This window comes from Heptranchias perlo, unplaced genomic scaffold, assembly GCF_035084215.1.
Source record: "Heptranchias perlo isolate sHepPer1 unplaced genomic scaffold, sHepPer1.hap1 HAP1_SCAFFOLD_1448, whole genome shotgun sequence".
NCBI classification, from domain to species: domain Eukaryota; kingdom Metazoa; phylum Chordata; class Chondrichthyes; order Hexanchiformes; family Hexanchidae; genus Heptranchias; species Heptranchias perlo.
In genome coordinates this window covers 1-20449 of record NW_027138698.1, presented here as the reverse complement: position 1 = coordinate 20449, position 20449 = coordinate 1, and the positions used below count along the sequence as shown (strand labels likewise).

At 49.8% G+C, this 20449-nt stretch overlaps 1 protein-coding gene across 1 annotated transcript; it reads right to left on the bottom strand.

Annotated features, from left to right (window-relative positions):
* Nucleotides 1-16707: 16707 nt before the first annotated feature.
* On the bottom strand, nt 16708-20446 carry LOC137308994 (transmembrane emp24 domain-containing protein 10-like; the record flags this gene model as incomplete). Its single annotated transcript, XM_067977371.1, has 3 exons — nt 16708-16801; nt 18686-18806; nt 20219-20446. Coding segments are annotated over 3 exons (381 nt in total), but the record flags the coding sequence as incomplete, so codon positions are not given.
* Between the last annotated feature and the right edge of the window lie 3 nt (nt 20447-20449).

Sequence of the window (20449 nt, the reverse complement as noted above, 5' to 3'; positions counted from 1 at the left end):
CACAATGTTCTCTCAGACAGGTGAAAGGCCCTGATCCCTGGTCTGTGCTGATTCTCTGATAGTTTACTGGGTAAAGGCCCTGATCCCTGGTCTGTGCTGACTCTCTGATAGTTTACTGGGTAAAGGCCCTGATCCCTGGTCTGTGCTTATTCCCTGATAGTTTAGTGGGATTCATTCTGTATCTCTCAGTCTCTGGTACTGTGTGTGAGTGTGGGATTCATTTTGTGTCTGTCAGTCTCTGGTACTGTATGTTAGTGTGGGATTCATTCTGTATCTGTCACTCACTGATACTGTGTGTGAGTTTGGGATTCATTCTCTGTCTTGTCAGCAGTGTGTGTGAGAGTTTGTGATTCATTCTTTATAGGCAGTCTCTCATACTGTGTGTTAGTGTGGGATTCTTTCGGTATCTGTCAGTCTCTGTTTCTCCATGTGAGTGTAGGACTCATTCTTTATGTACAGTCCCCAGTACTGTATGTGGGAGTTGAATTCATCCTAAATATGCAGTTACTCATACTGCATGTTAGTGTGGGATTCATACTGTACCTATCAGTCCCTGGTACTTGATGAGAGTGTGGGATTAACTCTGTGTCTGTCAGTCTCTAGTACTGTATGTGAGTTTGGGATTCCTTCTGCATCTGTGAGTGTTGGATTCATTCTGTGTCTGTGTGTCTCTGGTACTGTATCTGAATGTGAGTTTCATTCTGTATCTGTACATAATTATTCTCTCAGATTACATTATTGCGTTCAATACTTCAGCTTTAATATCTTAATGTTTGAAGAGTTTTACTCCTTATTTAATTTGTAAATATGGACGAACTTTAGGATTTAATGTTGGAGGTTTTAATCAGATAATTTGTGTGCTTTTTGGACCACTATTAAATCTGTATCTCTGTGAGTACGATTGTGGATGATAATGAATCTTTCAAACTGATAAGGTGACATTTTTGAATTGGTTTGTAATGTGTAGATCAGTCTGTAGAAATGGAATTGATACTGTATCTTTCAGTCTAATATTGTATGAGATTTTTGGACTGGTATATAATGTGTATCTCAGTCTGCACTAATAGAATTGATACTCTATCTTTAAATTTCATTCTACGAGTGCATTCTGAACAGGTATCTAATTTGTTTCTCAGGTTTACTATCTTTCAGTATTTCTCAATCGATACTGTACATGAGGTTTGGATTTGTTTGCAATTTGTAGCAAATGGTTCACTTTTCGAATGGATATTTCATGTATTAAAGTCATGTGTGAGAGAGTTCTGGGATAGTATTCAATTGGAATCTCAGGTACATTATTGGGATTCATTCTGTCCCTTTCAATCGGATACCATGTGTGATTTCTCTCTGGTATTTAATTCGTAGCTATGTTGCCCGATTGTGAGATTGACACAGTGCCTTTCAATCTGAGAGTGTGATTTTGGACTGGGATTTTTGTATCTGCCTGTCAGCGGGACAGAGTTAGGGGCAAATGGAACAGAGTCTGCCTCACCTGCTCTGTTTGAATGTTGGATTGAAAGTGTGTCTCTGGAACTTGGGATCAGTGTGGGACTGACTACTTCTACTGTCTGAGACTGTGGAACTGATGACCTGTCTGTGTCTCTGTGCTCGGTGGGTGATAATGTACCTCCTGTGTGTGAGAAGGAGCTGGCTGCACTCCTCCTTGTGCCTTGGGTGGAGGAAACATCACATTCATTCTGGATCATTCAAGGATTCGCCTGTGGAAAGAAAAATGATCTCTTGTAACTCAAGAAACAGCGAGGTTGAAAATAGAATAGAGATCAGTTTAATATCTCTAATGATCATTTTGAATATCCACAAATGAAAACCAGTGATACAAACAGTGTCAGTGTCTGACTCCACTGCAGCACTCAGCTTCTGCACACCAGGTGTGTTGGGCTATTTTACAACAATTTAGTGACATCCAGACACAACCCAACCCCTGCACTGATCCATGAATGGGACTACCCGATGGGGCAGGGACCTTTGTCCAGGTCAGGTTTCTAATCCCCTCTCCCATGGGACTAACCGTTCAACCCAAAATAAACAGCCGCTGTTTAAATTGTGTCCTTCACACTTCTCACCTGGTGCCTGCAATAGATGCTCTTTGTATAACTCCCCACATCCTTACTGTCCGGCTCTGTTTCCACTCTTCACTGTCCAATAACAATAAACAGGGTGAGACTGGAACTAAACCAGGACCATTCACTCCTGGTTTGGGGAGTGAAAGCAGCAATGGTTTTAATAGCAGGTTCTTCCCATTCTCTCTCCCTTCCCCTGGACACACCCTGTCCACACACAGCCCGAGAATGACCTCTCCCTTCCCCCCTCTCACTCCATGTTCCGGGACCAGTTCCTGATCCACTCCGCCTCTTACAAACAGCCCCCGGACTCCCCCTGCCCTTCCCCCGGACTCAATGCCGATCTCTGAGCCCATCTGCGGACACGGTCCCGGAGCGATGAGCTGCTGTAACGAGGCTGCTCTTTGCTCCCTTCCCCCGGGGGCCGTGATCTCTCCATTCCCGCCTGTCTGAGCAAAGGAAGTGGGTCTGGGGGAAAGGTCAGAGGGAATGGGCTCCACAGGCAGTGCAGGAACAGGCACCAGAATGGGAAACAGATGGGATTCCACCAGTGCCTAACGCTGGAATCCAGACTGACTTTACAATCTCCAACTATTAAACTCGAGGTTTCCATCCCTGCTGTTTCTCTCGGGCTCTTTTGATGGGAAAGAGTCTTTCAGAGATAAAGTGAGCGGCTGTGGAATGAGCCAATGGGTTCTGTTCATTCTTGGCTCCCTTACTGATAAAGTGACGTTTGACTCCGAAACTGGAGGGAGGATTCCTCAAACCAATCCTGGAGAAACGGGGGAGGAAAGTGGGAGTCGGTGTATTTGCTGGGACCGTGTAGGATTAATATCAGGCAGCAACAGTCCCAGTTTATTTCAATCGGAGTGAAACTCTCGGTCACTGAGAGTAATACAAAGCGGCCCTGAGCTGCAAGATTGCAGAGGGGACAACATGCAAGAGAGGGTTAAATGTGTGACACTGTCCCTGAGAGTGGGATTAATAATGTGTCTGTCTCTGAAATAATATCAATTGTAAACAATTTTACAACACCAAGTTATAGTCCAGCAATTTTATTTTAAATTCACAAGCTTTCGGAGGCTACCTCCTTTGTCAGGTGAACGATGTGAAAATGAAATCCTCGAGATGAAATCGCATTTATAATTCACAGAACAATGCTTGGTGAGTGCAGACAGTTTTTTCAACTGCCCGTTGCCAAGGCAATCAGTGTGCAGACAGACAGGTGTTACCTGCCAGGTCTCACAGAATATACAAATCACCAAAAAAAAACAACAAACAAAAAAAAGAGATAGAGAGGTAGAAACATAGAAAAGACAGCAACTGACCCGTTATATTAAAAACAGATAACATTTGTTCGCTGGTGGGGTAACGTGTAGCGTGACATGAACCCAAGATCCCGGTTGAGGCCGTCCTCATGGGTACGGAACTTGGCTATCAATTTCTGCTCGACGATTTTGCGTTGTCGTGTGTCTCAAAGGCCGCCTTGGAGTACGCTTACCCGAAGGTCGGTGGATGAATGTCCATGACTGCTGAAGTGTTCCCCGACTGGGAGGGAACCCTCCTGTTTGGCGATTGTTGCGCGGTGTCCGTTCATCCGTTGTCGCAGCTTCTGCATGGTCTCGCCAATGTACCATGCTCTGGGGCATCCTTTCCTGCAACGTATGAGGTAGACAACGTTGGCCGAGTCACAGGAGTATGAACCATGCACCTGGTGGGTGGTGTCCTCTCGTGTGATGGTGGTATCTGTGTCGATGATCTGGCATGTCTTGCAGAGGTTACCGTGGCAGGGTTGTGTGGTGTCGTGGACGCTGTTCTCTTGAAAGCTAGGTAATTTGCTGCGAACGATGGTCTGTTTGAGGTTGGGTGGCTGTTTAAAGGCGAGTAGTGGAGGTGTGGGGATGGCCATAGCGAGGTGTTTGTCCTCATTGATGACATGTTGAAGGCTGCGGAGAACATGGCGTAGTTTCTCCGCTCCGGGGAAGTACTGGACGACAAAGGGTACTCTGTTGGTTGCGTCCCGTGTTAGTCTCCTGAGGAGGTCCATGCGATTTTTCGCTGTGGCCCGTCGGAACTGTCGATCGATGAGTCGAGCGTCATATCCCGTCCTTATACGTTGTTCTTCCTGACTCTAAACACCGTAGTTCAGTCCTGGATGTGATTAACTGCAGAATCCAACCCCTGCAGTCACTCGTGAACTCGCTGGTGTCTCAGCACATGTGATGACTGAGTGAATCCCTTCCCACACACGGAGCAGGTGAACAGTCTCTCCACAATGTGCGTGAGTTGATGTGTCAGCAGTTCATTTCTGCTTTTAAAGCTCTTCTCAAAGTTACTGCATTAAAAGGTCACTCAATAGTGTGAACAAGTTGATGTCTCAGAAGGTGGGATGAATTCGTGAATCCCTTCCCACACACGAAGCAGGTGAACAGTCTCTCCCCAGTGTCAGTGTGTTGGTGTTTCAGATCATTTGTTTTAAATCCCTTCTCACAGTCAGAACATTTCAGAGGTCTCTTATCAGAGTGAACTCGCTGGTGTCTCAGCAGGTGTGATGACCGAGTAAATCTCTTCTTACACAGGGAGCAGGTGAACGGCCTCTCCCTGACGGGAGTGTGTCGATGTCTTCACAATTTGTATCTGCATTTAGAGCTCTTCGTGCAGTCAGAACATTCAAAAGGTCTCTCCCCAGTGTGAACAAGTTGGTGTGTCAGCAGTTTGGATGAAATAGTGAATCCCTTCCCTCACACGGAGCAGGTGAGCGGCCTCTCCCCAGTGTGAGTGCGTTGGTGTGTCAGCAGATTCCTTTTGCTTTTAAACCTCTTCTCACAGTCAGAACATTTAAAAGGTCTCTCATCGGAGTGAACTCGCTGGTGTGTTAGCAGGGTGGAAGAATGAGTGAATTTCTTCCCACACAAGGAGCAGGAGAACGGCCTCTCCCCAGTGTGAACTCGCTGGTGTATCAGCAGGTGGGATGACCGAGTAAATCTCTTCTTACACACAGAGCAGATGAACGGTCTCTCCCCAGTGTGAGTGCGTTGGTGTTGCAGCAGTTCAATTTTGCTTTTAAAGCTCCTCTCACAGTCAGAACATTTAAAAGGTCTCCCATCAGTGTGAACAAGTTGATGTTTCAGCAGGGAGGATGAATGAGTGAATCTCTTCTTACACACGGAGCAGGTGAACGGCCTCTCCCCAGTGTGAACTCGCTGGTGTGCCAGCAGGGTGGATGACAGTGTGAATCTCTTCCCGCACACGGAGCAGGTGAACGGCCTCTCCCCGCTGTCACTGCGTTGATGTCTCAGCAGTTCATTTCTGCCTTTAAAGCTCTTCCCACAGTCAGAGCATTTAAAAGGTCTCTCATCGGAGTGAACTCGCTGGTGTGACAGCAGGTGTGATGACCAAGTGAATCTCTTCCCACACACGGAGCAGGTGAACGGCCTCTCCCCAGTGTGAACTCGCTGGTGTGCCAGCAGGGTGGATGACTGAGTGAATCTCTTCTTACACACGGAGCAGGAGAACGGCCTCTCCCCAGTGTGAACTCGCTGGTGTTTCAGCAGGTCGGATGAAATAGTGAATCCCTTCCCACACACGGAGCAGGAGAACGGCCTCTCCCCAGTGTGATTGCATCGATGAGTTTCCAGCCTGGACGGGTAATTGAATCCCTTCCCACACACGGAGCAGGAGAACGGCCTCTCCCCAGTGTGACGGCGTCGATGAGTTTCCAGCCTGGACGGGTAATTGAATCCCTTCCCACAGTCCCCACATTTCCACGGTTTCTCCATGGTCCGGGTGTCCTTGTGTTTCTCCAGGTTGGACGATCAGTTGAAGCCTCGTCCACACAGAGAACACGTGTACGGTTTCTCCCCGCTGTGAATGGTGCAGTGTTTTTTCTGGCTGTGTAACTGGTTAAAGCTCTTTCCACAGTCAGTGCACTGGAACACTCTCACTCGGGTGTGTGTGTCTCGGTGCTTTTCCACTCACACTGATGTTTGAAATCTTCTCCCACAGATAGAACAGACAAACATTTCTCCTTCCACATTCAAAGGCCGATGATATTCAGGTCCTGATGAATCGAGTGACTCTGTCAGATCTTGGCGTGCTGTTTGGTTTGAGTTTCCCTCTGCTAATCCTCCCCTTCTAATACCCTATAAAGGAGTTCATAAAAGTCATCACTGTAAGTACAGGATAGAAATTCAGAACAGACAATTCTAGCTTCTACGGAACATTCTTTCCACTCTTGTGCCTCAAAGCTGCAAATCCCCATCCCACACACTCTCCCTCTTCCCTGTGCTGAAATCCAAACTCATCACATCATCTTTCAGTGGCCCTAAACCATGAGTGAAATGGTGAGAGAGAGTGCGAGAGAGTGAGTGCGAGAGTGAATGCGAGAGTGAGAGAGTGAATGAGAGTGTGAGTGAATGTGAGAGAGTGAGTGAATGTGAGAGAGTGAGTGAGAATGAGAGTGAATGTGAGTGTGAGAGTGAATGTGAGTGTGAGAGAGTGAGTGTGAGAGAGTGAGTGTGAGAGAGTAAATGTGAGTACAGCAGTGGGCTCGGTGTGGAGAATGAAGTGGGGCAGGTGGACCATGTTTCAGTGGGGCAGCAGTGATCATAATCTCATTAGGTTTAGAACAGTTATGGAAAAGGACAGGGGACAGTCAAATGTGAAAATTCTGAACTGGAGGAGGGCTAATTCCAGTGAGTTAAAAAGGGATCTTGTCCGTGTGGATTGGAATCAAAAATTGGCAGGCAGAACAGTAATTGAACAATGGGAGGCCTTCAAGGAGGAGTTGGATTGGGTACAGAGTAGACAGATTCCCATGAGAAGGAAAGGAACAGCACCCAAAGCTCGAGCTCCCTGGATGAATAAAGATATAAAGATCACCATTTCTCCTTCATTTACAGACGCTCCCTGAACAATCCCATTTCTCCTTCATTGACAGATGCTCCCTGACCAATCACATTTCTCCTTCATTTACAGACGCTCCCTGACCGATAACCAGTTCTCCTTCATTTACAGACGCTCCCTGACCGATCCCCATTTCCCCTTCATTTACAGACGCTCCCTGACCGATCACCATTTCTCCTTCATTTACAGACGATCCCTGACCGAGCCCCATTTCCCCTTCATTTACAGACGCTCCCTGACCGATCACCATTTCTCCTTCATTTACAGACGCTCCCTGACCGATCCCCATTTCCCCTTCATTTACAGACGCTCCCTGACCGATCCCCATTTCTTCTTCATTTACAGACGCTCCCTGACCTATCCCCATTTCCCCTTCATTTACAGACGCTCCCTGACCGATCCCCATTTCTCCTTCATTTACAGACGCTCCCTGACCGATCACCATTTCCCCTTCATTTACAGACGCTCCCTGACCGATCACCATTTCCCCTTCATTTACAGACGCTCCCTGACCGATCACCATTTCTCCTTCATTTACAGACGCTCCCTGACCGATCCCCATTCCCCCTTCATTTCCCGGCGGGTAGTGAGGGGGGGATAATGTTCACTGTTTTATATTCGGGTCTGGGGCCGCACTCGGGGTTTGTAAAGCCTGAGCCTGGGCCTGAGCCCGGACCCGGGCCCCGGGGTTTATTGAGCCTCTTGCTCCGATCCTCTGACCTGCACCGAACGCGCTCCTCCCGCAGTCTCGACTGGCCGCGCATGCTCAGGACACACTGACCGGAAATGAGGCACTACTGCGCCTGCGCACTGTGCTCCACTGATTCAGATAGGGCACAATCTGTACCGCGCTGCATGCCGGGTGATGCAGCCGCCATTGATGATCTTAATATCAGGCCGAAAAGCAAAGACAATGGAAGCAGGGAGAGCGCGTTTGGACCAAGGAAAATAAAATAAACTGAAACCCCAGCTCTTCGTGCCATTTTAACCGGCACAAACACACAGCGCAGACGCTCCCCAATTTTGGTGAAATCCAGAAAATATTTTTTACGGTAACTTTTATTAATTTCGTTTTATTAAATGTTGCAACTGACGGGTTCAATTCATGTTTATTTTCGAACTGCACCTCAGGATGTCAGTTTCACCTCTAATCCCGTCCTGGTGACTAAGGAGAGTTCCGGACCAATAGGAGGATCGGAAATTGACTGGAGGGGTGGGCGGGTGAGGGGTGAGTTGGTCCTCCAACGAATCGGAGTGTGTGAGTGCGGCACAGAATGGGCGGGTCTAAGCCCAGATGTCCCTCATTGTCTGAAACATAATTTTTAAAACCTAATTTATCTTTAACTCCAGGAGACAACGCAACCTTTCTGTTGCGTCTTGAAACAGATCAAACCAGATGAGGTGGAGCAAACATTTCAACATTTGTTAGAAAAACACATCAATTAAGAACAGCCAACATGGATCATTTGAGATAACTCAAGTCGACTGATAAAGGAAATGTAGTGGATGTTGTGCACATTGATTGTGAAAGGGTTTTTGGTAAGATGCAGGACAGGAGGCTTGCTGATAAAATTAATACTTACCATATTAAAAGGAATGAGGCATTGTGTACAGGAAGTTGTTGAAAGGGCAGAAAACAGAGAGTAGTGGTTAATAGATTTTCTTCAGACTGGAGGGATGGAAACATTGGTGTGCCCCAGGGTCAGTGTTGGGACCATTGCTAATCTCAATATAGAGAATGATCTGAGCTTGGGTATGTGGGACACAAGGTGAAAATTTCTGGATGACGCCAAAATTGGCAGCGTGGGGAACTGTGAAGAGGAGTCAGTGACTTCACTGTGACGTCCACGGGTTAGTAAATGGGCCAGGTGAAATTTAATGCAGAGAAATGTGACGTGATGCATTTTGAGAGGAAGAAAAATGAGATGAAATGTAAACTAAATGGTCAAAGTTTAAAAGTAGAGCAGCAGAGAGACTTAGGGATGGCAGGTTCTAAATAATGCATTGTCTTATTAATTAACAAGTCTGAGAGTCAGCAACTTTAATATCTCATTAAGAAATATATGAGCAAATTCTCTTTCCTCCCCCATACCAGACTAAACATGCAAATCCCCCGTGTCGACGAGATCAGTCCTCTGGATGGAACCACGGACTCCCTGAGCTTGATCTCCGGTGTCTCCAGTCCCAACTGCCCCTTACATCAGTATCCCCTCACTTTTATACCCTGTTGTGATCCATCTCTGTCACTGAAGCTGGAAGTTCCCTAATCTGTGGTTTACAAGGACACATTGCTTGGTTCCCAGCAGTTACTTTTCTTCAGTAGTGTTCTCATGATCCCTGAACTACCCTGCTTAGTGTTAATTGGAATCATAGAATCATAGAAAATTTACAGCACAGAAGGAGGCCATTCAGTCCATTGTGTCCACGCCAGCCGAAAATGAGCCACCCAGTCTAATCCCACTTTCCAGCACTTGGTCCATAGCCTTGTAGGTCATGGCACTTCAGGTGCATATCCGGGTACCTTTTAAATGAGTTGAGGGTTTCTGCCTCTACCACCCTTTCAGGCAGTGAGTTCCAGACACCTACCAGCCTCTGGGTGAAAAATGTTTTCCTCAGCTCCTCAATAATCCTTCCACCAATCACTTTAAATCTATGCCCTGCCCCTTGTTTATTGACCTCTCTGCTAAGGGAAATCGGTCCTTCCTATCCAGCCTATCTCGGCCACACATAATTTTGTACACCTCAATTAAATCAATCCTCAGCCTCCTCTGTTTCAAAGAGAACAATCCCAGCCTATCCAATCTTTCCTCATAGCTAAAATTATCCAGTCCTGGCAACATCCTCGTAAATCTCCCCTGTACCCTCTCTAGTGCAATTACACCCTTCCTGTAATGTGGTGACCAGAACTGTACACAGTACTCAAGTTGGGGCCTAACCATTGTTTTATACAGTTCCAGCATAACCTCCCTGCTCTTATATTCTATGCCGTGGCTAATAAAGGAAATAATTCCATATGCCTTGTTAACCACCTTATCTACCTGTCCTGCTACCTTCAGGGATCTGTGGACATGTATTCCAAGGTCCCTCACTTCATCTACACCTTTCAGTATCCTCCCATTTATTGTGTGCTCCCTTGCCTTATTTGCCGGCCCCAAATGCATTACCTCACACTTCTCTGGATTAAATTCCATTTACCATTTTTCTGCTCACCTGACCAGTCCATTGATATCTTCCTGCACTCTACAGCTTTCCTCCTCACTATCAACCATGCGGCCAATTTTGTATCATCTGCAAACTTCTTGATCAAGCCCCCTACATTTAAGTCCAAATCATTAACATCACAAAAAGCAAGGGACCGAGTACTGAGCTCTGCGGAACCCCACTGGAAACAGCCTTCCAGTCAAAAAAACACCCCTTGATCATTACCCTTTTCTTCCTGCCACTGAGCCAATTTTGGATCCAACCTGCGCCTGGTTATCAGTATCTCAGTTTGGAGATTCAAACACGCACAGCCCACCAAACAAACTAGTTATATTTTTCGCTATTCCCAATACTCTGGAATGCAGGCAGCTGGAGGCCGATCTTAAAATAGCTCCTGCCCCCCTCCCGGGGAGGAACGGTCAGTCCTGTTCCAGCATCACGCTGGGAGAGTTTGGGAAACACATGGACATGGAGCAGTTGGGACTGGGATTATCGGGGGGTCACATCAGATGGACGAGTGGCGTCTTGTCGATATTGTGAGTGATGTTGGGACTGAGAACTTGTCCGTCAAAGCGGAGAGCGATTTGACGAGCGCGGCTCTGGTGACTCTCTCTCTCTCTCTCTCACCCTCCGCAAAGTGCTTAAGCCCGGCCTTCGGGAATCTCGTTTCTTATTCCTGAATTTTGCCTCGGGCCAGTGCAGGGAAAGTGTTTATTAATGATCCAGCTTTCAGACTGATCGTGGTGTGAAAAGATGGGAAATACAGAATGTGAACTTGCACTGGATTACAACGAGAAGTGTTTCATTTTGGACTCTGTATAAATTCAGTATCTTTTTTTTGAAAATACACATTATTAAAATGAGTTTCTTTGTGTCTCACATTCCCCTTAAAGTTCTTTCATCCCCAGGGTCCTCACTCACCTCCTGTTAGTTCACAGTTGACTTCTGCTCAATGAGCCGGTGGTGGGAATTAAGAAATGATTTCAATTTGAATTAACTGTTAATTCAAAAAGCAGCCACTTTAATTTAAGAGCAGCGGAGGCTGTAAAGGTTCGACAGGAATAAACCAGGCCTGGACTCGCAAGGAACAGAGATTGTGCCTTGAAACAATAAACCGTTTTGTTTTTCCAAAATAATTTCTCAGAGACGCCGTTTCTTGTCGAAAGGGAAGAAAATTCGACCTTTTGCCTTTCTCTCCCGACCTTTCCTGGGCCGTGAGGTCGAACAGCTTCTATCAGGTCAGTGGTGCCAGGCCTGGGCACCAGTTAGACCTGCGTTGCCCACGCTGAGGAGGAGGCACTGTGCTTTCCCTGGCGGTTATAAGGCGTCCAAAATCAGAATACCAGGTTAATAGCACAGGGGATGGAGATGTCACCGGTGGACACAATGCCTGGACTTTCCGGCAACAGGGTGAGGGCGGGAATTCTGCCCATCGCCCCCTGACCGCACCATGGTCATCACCCAGTTTCCTGGGTCAGCGGCCATTAGTCACGGTGGGCCCCGGCAGGGGCCGGGTGAGCTGCCCGGGCTCTCCGAGCACTGTCCCCACCTACCCGGCAGGGGCCGGGTGAGCTGCCCGGGCTCTCCGAGCCCTGTCCCCACCTACCCGGCAGGGGCCGGGTGAGCTGCCCGGGCTGTCCGAGCCCTGTCCCCACCTACCCGGCAGGGGCCGGGTGAGCTGCCCGGGCTGTCCGAGCCCTGTCCCCACCTACCCGGCAGGGGCCGGGTGAGCTGCCCGGGCTGTCCGAGCCCTGTCCCCACCTACCCGGCAGGGGCCGGGTGAGCTGCCCGGGCTGTCCGAGCCCTGTCCCCACCTACCCGGCAGGGGCCGGGTGAGCTGCCCGGGCTGTCCGAGCCCTGTCTCCACCTACCCGGCAGGAGCCGGGTGAGCTGCCCGGGCTGTCCGAGCCCTGTCCCCACCTACCCGGCAGGGGCCGGGTGAGCTGCCCGGGCTGTCCGAGTCCTGTTCTGACACAACACACTCCCGACTCCAGATTTCAATTGAAAATTAATTTTATTCTTGGAATGAGTTTGTAAAGATTCCCAAAGACTGGAATGGTTTAGACAGGGACAGGGAGAGGCCGCAGTCTCTGGCCACTCACGCAGGGAGCAGGAGGAGGAGAGGCGAGTTTTCGAAGTTTGAGCCGCCCAAACGGTCCAAGTTTCACTCTGTCCCTGCCTCGAACCTCCGAGGGTCGAACTGCTCGGGCTCCGCACCTCCCCTGGGCCTGCAGTGGGCCCACGCCATGCGGTGTTGAAAGACACGGGGAGAGCTGCACTTGCTCGCTGCAGGGAACTTATTAAAAGCACGTAAAGCCCCTGGTCAAGATGGGCATCACACAGCAGGTCTGACTGGCAACCTTCACACGAGCAGCACATTTAAATCAGGGTGTTGGACAGACTGTGAACGGGCACTGATCAAACTGGAGTCTCCAATGTCAGATACAGGCCCCAAATTACCCACCCGGATTCATTGTCAAAACAGTCCAGAACCCTCACATCACATTCTCACAGAGTGTTTGGTGCAGCCATTTAACTTGGTGCTGGTGGATCAACACAGAGGGGAAAAGTGAACCCCATTTTGCTCACTGAAACTATTCTGGACTGACTGTCACAAGGACACGGCCCTGCCTTAAATAACTAGTCGAGCTGCTGTGGCCTCACCCAGGGGGAGCAGGACCACCGGGGGCCCTCGGATGATGCGAGGTTTGATAGCGGGGATAATCGCGGCCCGCAGAATGTTAGCCTAAGGTGGGGGGGCGAGGGGCCAGGCCTGGGGGGGGATTGAGGGGTAGGCCCGGGGATCGAGGGGCAGGCCCGGGGATTGAGGGGCAGGCCCGGGGGTCGAGGGGCAGGCCCGGGGGGAATCGAGGGGGGGGGGGCGAGGGTTAGAGGGGAGCAGGGTTCGATCAGAGGACACAGATTTACTGTAATTTTGGAAAGAACCAGATGGGAGAGGAGGAGAATTCTCTCTTCACACAGCGAGTTGTTCTGATCTGGAATGCGCGGCCTGAAAGGGCGGTGGAGGCAGATTGAGTAATAACTTTCAAAAGGGAACTGGACAAATATTTGAAGGGGAGAAATCTGCAGGACCGCGGGGAAAGAGCAGGGGGGAGTGGGACTAATTGGAGAGCTGTTTCAAAGAGCCGGCACAGGCACGATGGGCCGAACGGCCTCCTCCTGTGCTGTACGATCCTATGAGGTTCAAGGTGCAGCGGGGTCAGGGTGGAGCGGCTGTCACCAGCTCTGCCTGATGACCATCAGGTGAAGTCCAACACAGTGAAGGAAATGCAGCCCCCAGTGCACTCTCCCTCCCTGCAGCATTCCTCCAGGAATCCACTCGACACTGTGCAGCATCACACCGGCAAATGAGTTGGAGAGGAACTTCTACAAACGTCAGATTTTTCCCAAAGAAGTTCGGACGTTTGTCTCTCTCTCTCCTGGGGAGCAACGGGGCCGGGTGGAATTAATCCCAGTACCTTCCGAAAACAATCAATCAATCATCGAAAGCTCAGGGCAGCGAACACTATTGGTCCCACCTCCTGATCCAGGGCATGTCTGAGGATACTGATTGTTTCCAGGACTCCCTCAGACTGGTCTGAAACACCGACCGTGGGCCAATTACTGACTGCAATGCTACGAATTAAAACACAACCTGCAGTTTAAACATTCAAAGCACCCCATTTAATATAAAGAGACATTATTGTAAATTAACCCCACCCACTGAACACTCTCCAGGCACAGACACACACACACGGGCCAACGTTTTACACACACACACACATCGTCGTTACTCAATGAGCTTCTTGGCTTTGAAGAAGCGTCGCAGGTAGAAGACCTGCCAGGTGGCCAGGCCGACGAGGCAGCACATGGAGAAGATGCTGAAATACAGGACACGAGCACTGGTGGACTCTGCACGGAGGGAGGGAGAGAGAGAGAGAGAGGGGCTCATCAAACAGGTTGGAGGAGTGGATTCAATCTGCACTAAGATCACTTCACTGAAGGCAGCCCTCCCTCTTCCCTTCACCTTGCTGCCCCGAGCACCGTTTCCCTGCTCCTGGGTCACTGCTGCTCCGAGTCTGGCCTTTGGTCGATGCCTGGGGTCACTCCCTCCCCCGAATCCCCATCCTGGATCCTCTCTCGCGAAACAGCTCAGGTGAGAGCAGGGACATGGCAGGCCTTTCATGGGAGCGTCACTCTGTCCACAACTGACACCCTGTCCCTTTCTAACAGGTCAATCCCACCACCTAGAATCTTACAGCACAGGAGGCCTCTCGGCCCATCGTGCCTGTGCTGGCTCTTTGAAAGAGCTGTCCCATTCGTCCCACTCCCCTGCCCTTTCCCCATAGCCCTGCAAATGTTTCCTTTCAGTGTTTATCCAATTCCCTTTTGAAAGTTATTATTAAATCTGCTTCCACCGCCCTTTCATGCAGCGCATTCCAGATCATAACTCGCTGCGTAAAATAAAACCCTCATCGCCATCTGGTTCTTTTGCCAATTACCTTAAATCTGTGTCCTCTGGTTACCGACCCTTCTGCCACTGGAAATAGTTTCTCCTTATTTAATCTATCAAAATCCCTCATAATTTTGAACACCTCCATTAAATCTCCCCGTAACCTTCTCTGCTCTAAAGAGAACAATCCCAGTTTCTCTACATAACTGAAGTCCCTCATCCCTGGTACCATTCGAGTAAATCTCCTCTGCACCCTCTCCAAGGCCTTGACATCCTTCCTAAAGTGTGGTGCCCAGAATTGGACACAATACTCCAGCTGAGGCCTAACCAGTGTTTTATAAAGGTTTAGTATAACTTCCTTGCTTTCGTACTCGATGCCTCTATCAATAAAGCCCAGGATCCTGTATGCTTTTTTTAACAGCCTTCTCAATTTGTCACCTTCAAGGATTTGTGTCTGTGCACTCCCCAGGTCTCTCTGTTCCTGCATTCCCTTTAAAATTGTACCATTTAGTTTATATTGCCTCTCCTCATTCTTCCTACCAAAATGTATCACTTCCCACTTCTCTGCGTTAAATTTCATCTGCCATGTGTCTGCCCATTCCACCAGTCTATGTCCTCCTGAAGTCTGTTACTATCCTCCACATTGTTTACTACATTTCCGAGTTTCGAATCATCTGCAAAGTTTGAAATACCCTGAATACCCAAGTGCAAGTCATTAATATATATCAAAAAGAGCAGTGGTCCTAATGCTGACCCCTGGGGAACACCACTGTATATTTCCCTCCAGTCTGAAAAACAACCGTTCACCACTACTCTCTGCTTTCTGTCCTTTAGCCAATTTTGTAACCATGCAGCCACTGTCCCTTTAATCCCAGGGGCTTCAAATGATCCCTTCTGTCTCTGGACCCCGTTAATACCGTCCTTCCCCAAAAACTTATTCCACAACTCTGCCCTCTGGTGTAGAATGGTCCCAGCCCTCTGACTCCAACTCCCTGGTTTAGATGAATGGAGGCCTCCAGCCCATGGAGCACCCCATCTAACGGCCCATGAAAGGACTCTGTGTTTTTCCTCCGCTACCCGACTGAGAGCCTCCCCTCCGGGTGTTCCATCCTGCCCACACTCGCCCCAGTTTGTACACACGTTCCCTTATCCTGCAGTCAAACTTGGAATGAAAATATTCAGAATCTTATCTGCCTCGACAAGGCCCCCTTGTCAGAAGATGGTGAGTTCGAGCCCCACTCCAGAGACTCGAGCACCTAATCCAGGCCGACACTCCCAGTGCAGTACTGAGGGAGTGCCGCACTGTCTGAGGTGCCGTCTTTCGGATGAGACGTTAAACTGAGTCCCTGCCTGCCCCTCTCAGGTGGACGTAAAAGATCCCACGGCCACGAATGGGAGAAGAGCAGAATTCTCCCCTGGGTGTTCTGGCCAATATTTATCCCTCAACCAACACCACTAAAACACAGATTATCTGGTCATTATCACAACGCTGTTTGTGGGATCTTGCTGTGCGGATCTTGCTGCCCGTTTCCTAAATTGCAACAGTGACTACACTTCAAAATAGTACATTATTGGCTATAAAGTCCTTTGGGACGTCTCGAGGTCGTGGAAGGGGCGAAATAAATGTACGTTTTTAAAAAAAACTAAGTCCCTTTGACACTGGGGATCAGTCCTGCAGTCCTTTTAACCCCTGGCCCCTGGTACCCAAGCTCTAGACCACCCCTCTTTACTCCGAGGGCGAGTGGAGGGCAGTTGGGGCAAGGGATGCTTTGCCACAAAGTGCCTGAAGCAGAGCCCACTGCATCTTTCACAGGACGACTGGATAACCGTATGAAGCTGAGGCTCGTGCTATGGGGGAGAGAAGGGGAGAGGGGCTTATGTCCCGGGAGGTGGAGGGAGCTAAAACCCAGAAACTTCTGACTCGGAGGAGTGAGTGACGCTGACCGAGGAACGAGACAGGGTCCCCGAGACCGAGAGCAGTAAGTGGAGAAGGGGCGGGTGTTGCAGACTGAAGCCTGTGCTGGGTGCTCCTACCATTGGTGTCCCTCATCTCTTCCTCTCGCTGCTTCATGTCGGCAAAGTCATTGACGATCGACTCTGACAGATCCTCCAATCGTCGCAGCTCCACCTCAAGTGGCTTCAGCTTCTCCGCCTTGGCGATCTGGGCAGGGAGAGAGAGAGAGAGAGAGACGGTCTGTAAGATCGGACAAAGATGTAGTAAATCCATTGTTGACTTGAGAGACCCACACTACAGAAAGGATATTGAAGCACTGGAGGCGAGGGGAGGAGTTGTAGAGAGGGGCGAGGTTCTTAACACTCCCAATCTTGTTTCTTGATATCACGTGGAGTGAATCAAATTGGCTGAAGACTGGCTTCTGTGATGGTGGGGATATCGGGAGGAGGCTGAGACGGATCATCCACTTGGCACTTCTGGCTGAAGATGGTTGCAAACACTTCAGCCTTGTCTTTTGCACTCACGTGCTGGACTCTGCCATCATTGAGGATGGGGATGTTTACAGAGCCTCCTCCTCCCGTTAGTTGTTTAATTGTCCACCACCATTCACGACTGGATGTGGCAGGACTGCAGAGCTTTGATCTGATCCGTTGGTTGTGGAATCACTTAGCTCTGTCTATAGCATGTTGCTTCCACTGTTTACCATGCATGTTGTCCTGAGTTGTCGCTTCACCAGATTGGCACCTCATTTTTAGATACGTCTGGTGGTGCTCCTGGCATGCTCTTATACACTCCTCACTGAACCAGGGTTGACCCCCTGGCTTGTTGGTAATGGTGGAGTGAGGAAAATGTCGGGCCATGAGGTTACAGATTGTGCTGGAATACAATTCTGCTGCTGCTGATGGCCCACAGCGCTTCATGGATGCCCAGTTTTGAGCTGCGAGATCTGTTCTGAATCTATCCCATTTAGCATGGTGGTAGTGCCACACAACACGTTGGATGGTGTCCTCAGTGCGAAGACGGGACTTCGTCTCCACAAGGACTGTGCGGTGGTCACTCCTACCAATACTGTCATGGACAGATGCATCTGTGACAGGTAGATTGGTGAGGGCAAAGTCAAGTAGGTTTTTCCCCTTGTGTTGGTTTGCTCATCACCTGCCACAGGCCCAGTCTGGCAGCTATGTTGCTAACAGTCCTTTTATACTTGTTTTAACTGTCTGATTCACTTGTTTTATTCCTTATGCAATCTGCACTTGTGTATAGAACTCTTATTTGGGCAACAGACCTACTGGACCACATCTAGAATATACTGTGTGCAGTTTTGGTCTTCTTATTTAAGGACATAATTGCTTTGGAGGCGGTTCAGAGAAGGTTCACTCGACTGATTCCTGGGATGAGGGGGTTATCTTATGAGGAAAGGTTGGACAAGTTGGGCCTGTACACACTGGAGTTTAGAAGAATGAGAGGTGATCTTATTGAAACATATAAGATCCTGAGGAGACTAGAAGGGGCAGATGCTGAGAGGATGTTTCCCCTTATGGGGAACTCGGGGACCATAGTTTAAAAATAAATGGTCTCCCATTTAAGACGGAGATGAGGAGAATTTTTTTCTCTCAGAGGATGGTGAGTCTGTGGAACTCCCTTCCCCAGAGAGCGGTGGAGGCCGGGTCAGTGAATATTTTTAAGGCTGAGTTAGATAGATTCCTGATTAACAGGGGAGTCAAAGGTTATAGTAGGTAGATGGGAAAGTAGGGTTGAGGTCACAATCAGATCAGCCACGATCTTATCAAATGGCAGAGGGGCCGAATGGCCTACTCCTGCTCTTAATTCGTAGGTTCTGATGCTGTTTTTCTCACTTCATAAATATATCACACTTGTTTTTCATCACTGCTGTATTATTTTTTAATCAGTTATTTTATTATTTCCTGTATTTTTTGATGAACCTGAAGTATTTATATTACCTGTGACACTATTTGTGACCTGGACTTTGTTCTCATCCCTTTTTCTTATCAGTGAGCTATTTTCCCTTTTATTATTATTTCTGCCCGAGCCCTCCCCGTACCCCAGGACCCCCCCCTCGGACTCACTCACCCGGGGGCAGGTGGCTCTCGAAGCAGATCTCGAACATGTCGTAGTCGTCAGTGGTGAAGGCGAATTTGCCCTTCGTCGCCTCCTCCTGAGAGCACAGGATGTGGCCGGAGGAGTCCGTCACCTGGGGGAGGGGAAACAGAGAGGTTACACCCTGGCTCCAGCCCGGAACTGTCCCCCACAGCTCCCTCCCCACACCACCCTCCCAATGGTGGAAAGGTATAAAAAGATCATTAAAAAGGATAATGGAACGTTGGCCTTTATCTCGAGGGCTGGAATACAAAGAGGTGGAAGTTATATTACAGCTGGACAGAGCTCTGGTCAGACCCCATCTGGAGACACTGCGTCCAGTTCTGGGCACCGTCCCCTCAGGAAGGATATATCGGCCTCGGAGGGGGTGCAGTGCAGATTCACCAGAATGATACCGGGGCTAAAAGGGTTAAATTACGAGGACAGGTTGCAGAGACGAGGCTTGTATTCCCTCGAGTGTAGAAGATTAAGGGGTGATCGAATCGAGGGGTTTAAGATGATTAAAGGATTTGATGGGGTCGATAGAGAGAAACTATTTCCTCTGGTGGGGGGAGTCCAGAACAAGGGGGAATAATCTTAAAATTAGAGCCCGGCCGTTCAGGGGTGATGTCAGGAAGCATTTCTTCACACAAAGGGGAGTGGGAATCTGGAACTCTCTCCCCCGGAAAAGGGGGAGGCCGGGGTCAATTGAAAATTTCAAAACTGAGATTGATGGATTTTTGTTGGTGAGGGGATTAAAGGGAATGGAACCAAGGGGGGAAATGGAGTGAAATACAAATCAGACATGGTCGGACTGAATGGGGGGACATGGTCGGACTGAATGGGGGACAAGGTCGGACTGAATGGGGGGACAAGGTCGGACTGAATGGGGGGACAAGGTCGGACTGAATGGGGGGACAAGGTCGGACTGAATGGGGGGACATGGTCGGACTGAATGGGGGGACATGGTCGGACTGAATGGGGGACAAGGTCGGACTGAATGGGGGACAAGGTCGGACTGAATGGGGGGACATGGTCGGACTGAATGGGGGACAAGGTCGGACTGAATGGGGGACAAGGTCGGACTGAATGGGGGGACATGGTCGGACTGAATGGGGGGACATGGTCGGACTGAATGGGGGACATGGTCGGACTGAATGGGGGACATGGTCGGACTGAATGGGGGACATGGTCACTCCCCTCCCCCTCCTCCCCCCCCTCTCTCTCCCCCCCCCCCTCCCTCCCCCCCCCCTCCCTCCCTTTCTCCTCCCTCCCTCCCTCCCTCCCCCCCCCCTCCCTCCCTCCCTCCTTTCTCCCCCCCCCCTCCCTCCCTCCCTCCCTTTCTCCCCCCCCCTCCCTCTCACTCTCCCTCCCCCCCCCTCCCTCTCACTCTCCCTCCCCCCCCCCTCCCTCTCACTCTCCCTCCCCCCCCCCCTCTCTCTCTCCCCCCCCCCCCCCCCTCTCTCTCTCCCCCTTGAGGTGGGGGCGGGCGGCCGGCTGTTCGCTCAGCTCGGACTCTCCGCTCACCAGCCTGTCCTTGTGGATCTCCTCCCGCAGACACTTCCTGGCGTTGGACGGCAGCTGGAAGGAGATGGCGGCGAGGGCAGGAGCAGGGCGGGGGAGGAGGTGAGGGCCTGAGGCCGGGGACTGGGAGTCGGGGAGGGGCCTGAGGCCGGGGACTGGGAGTCGGGGAGGGGCCTGAGGCCGGGGACTGGGAGTCGGCGAGGGGCCTGAGGCCGGGGACTGGGAGTCGGGGAA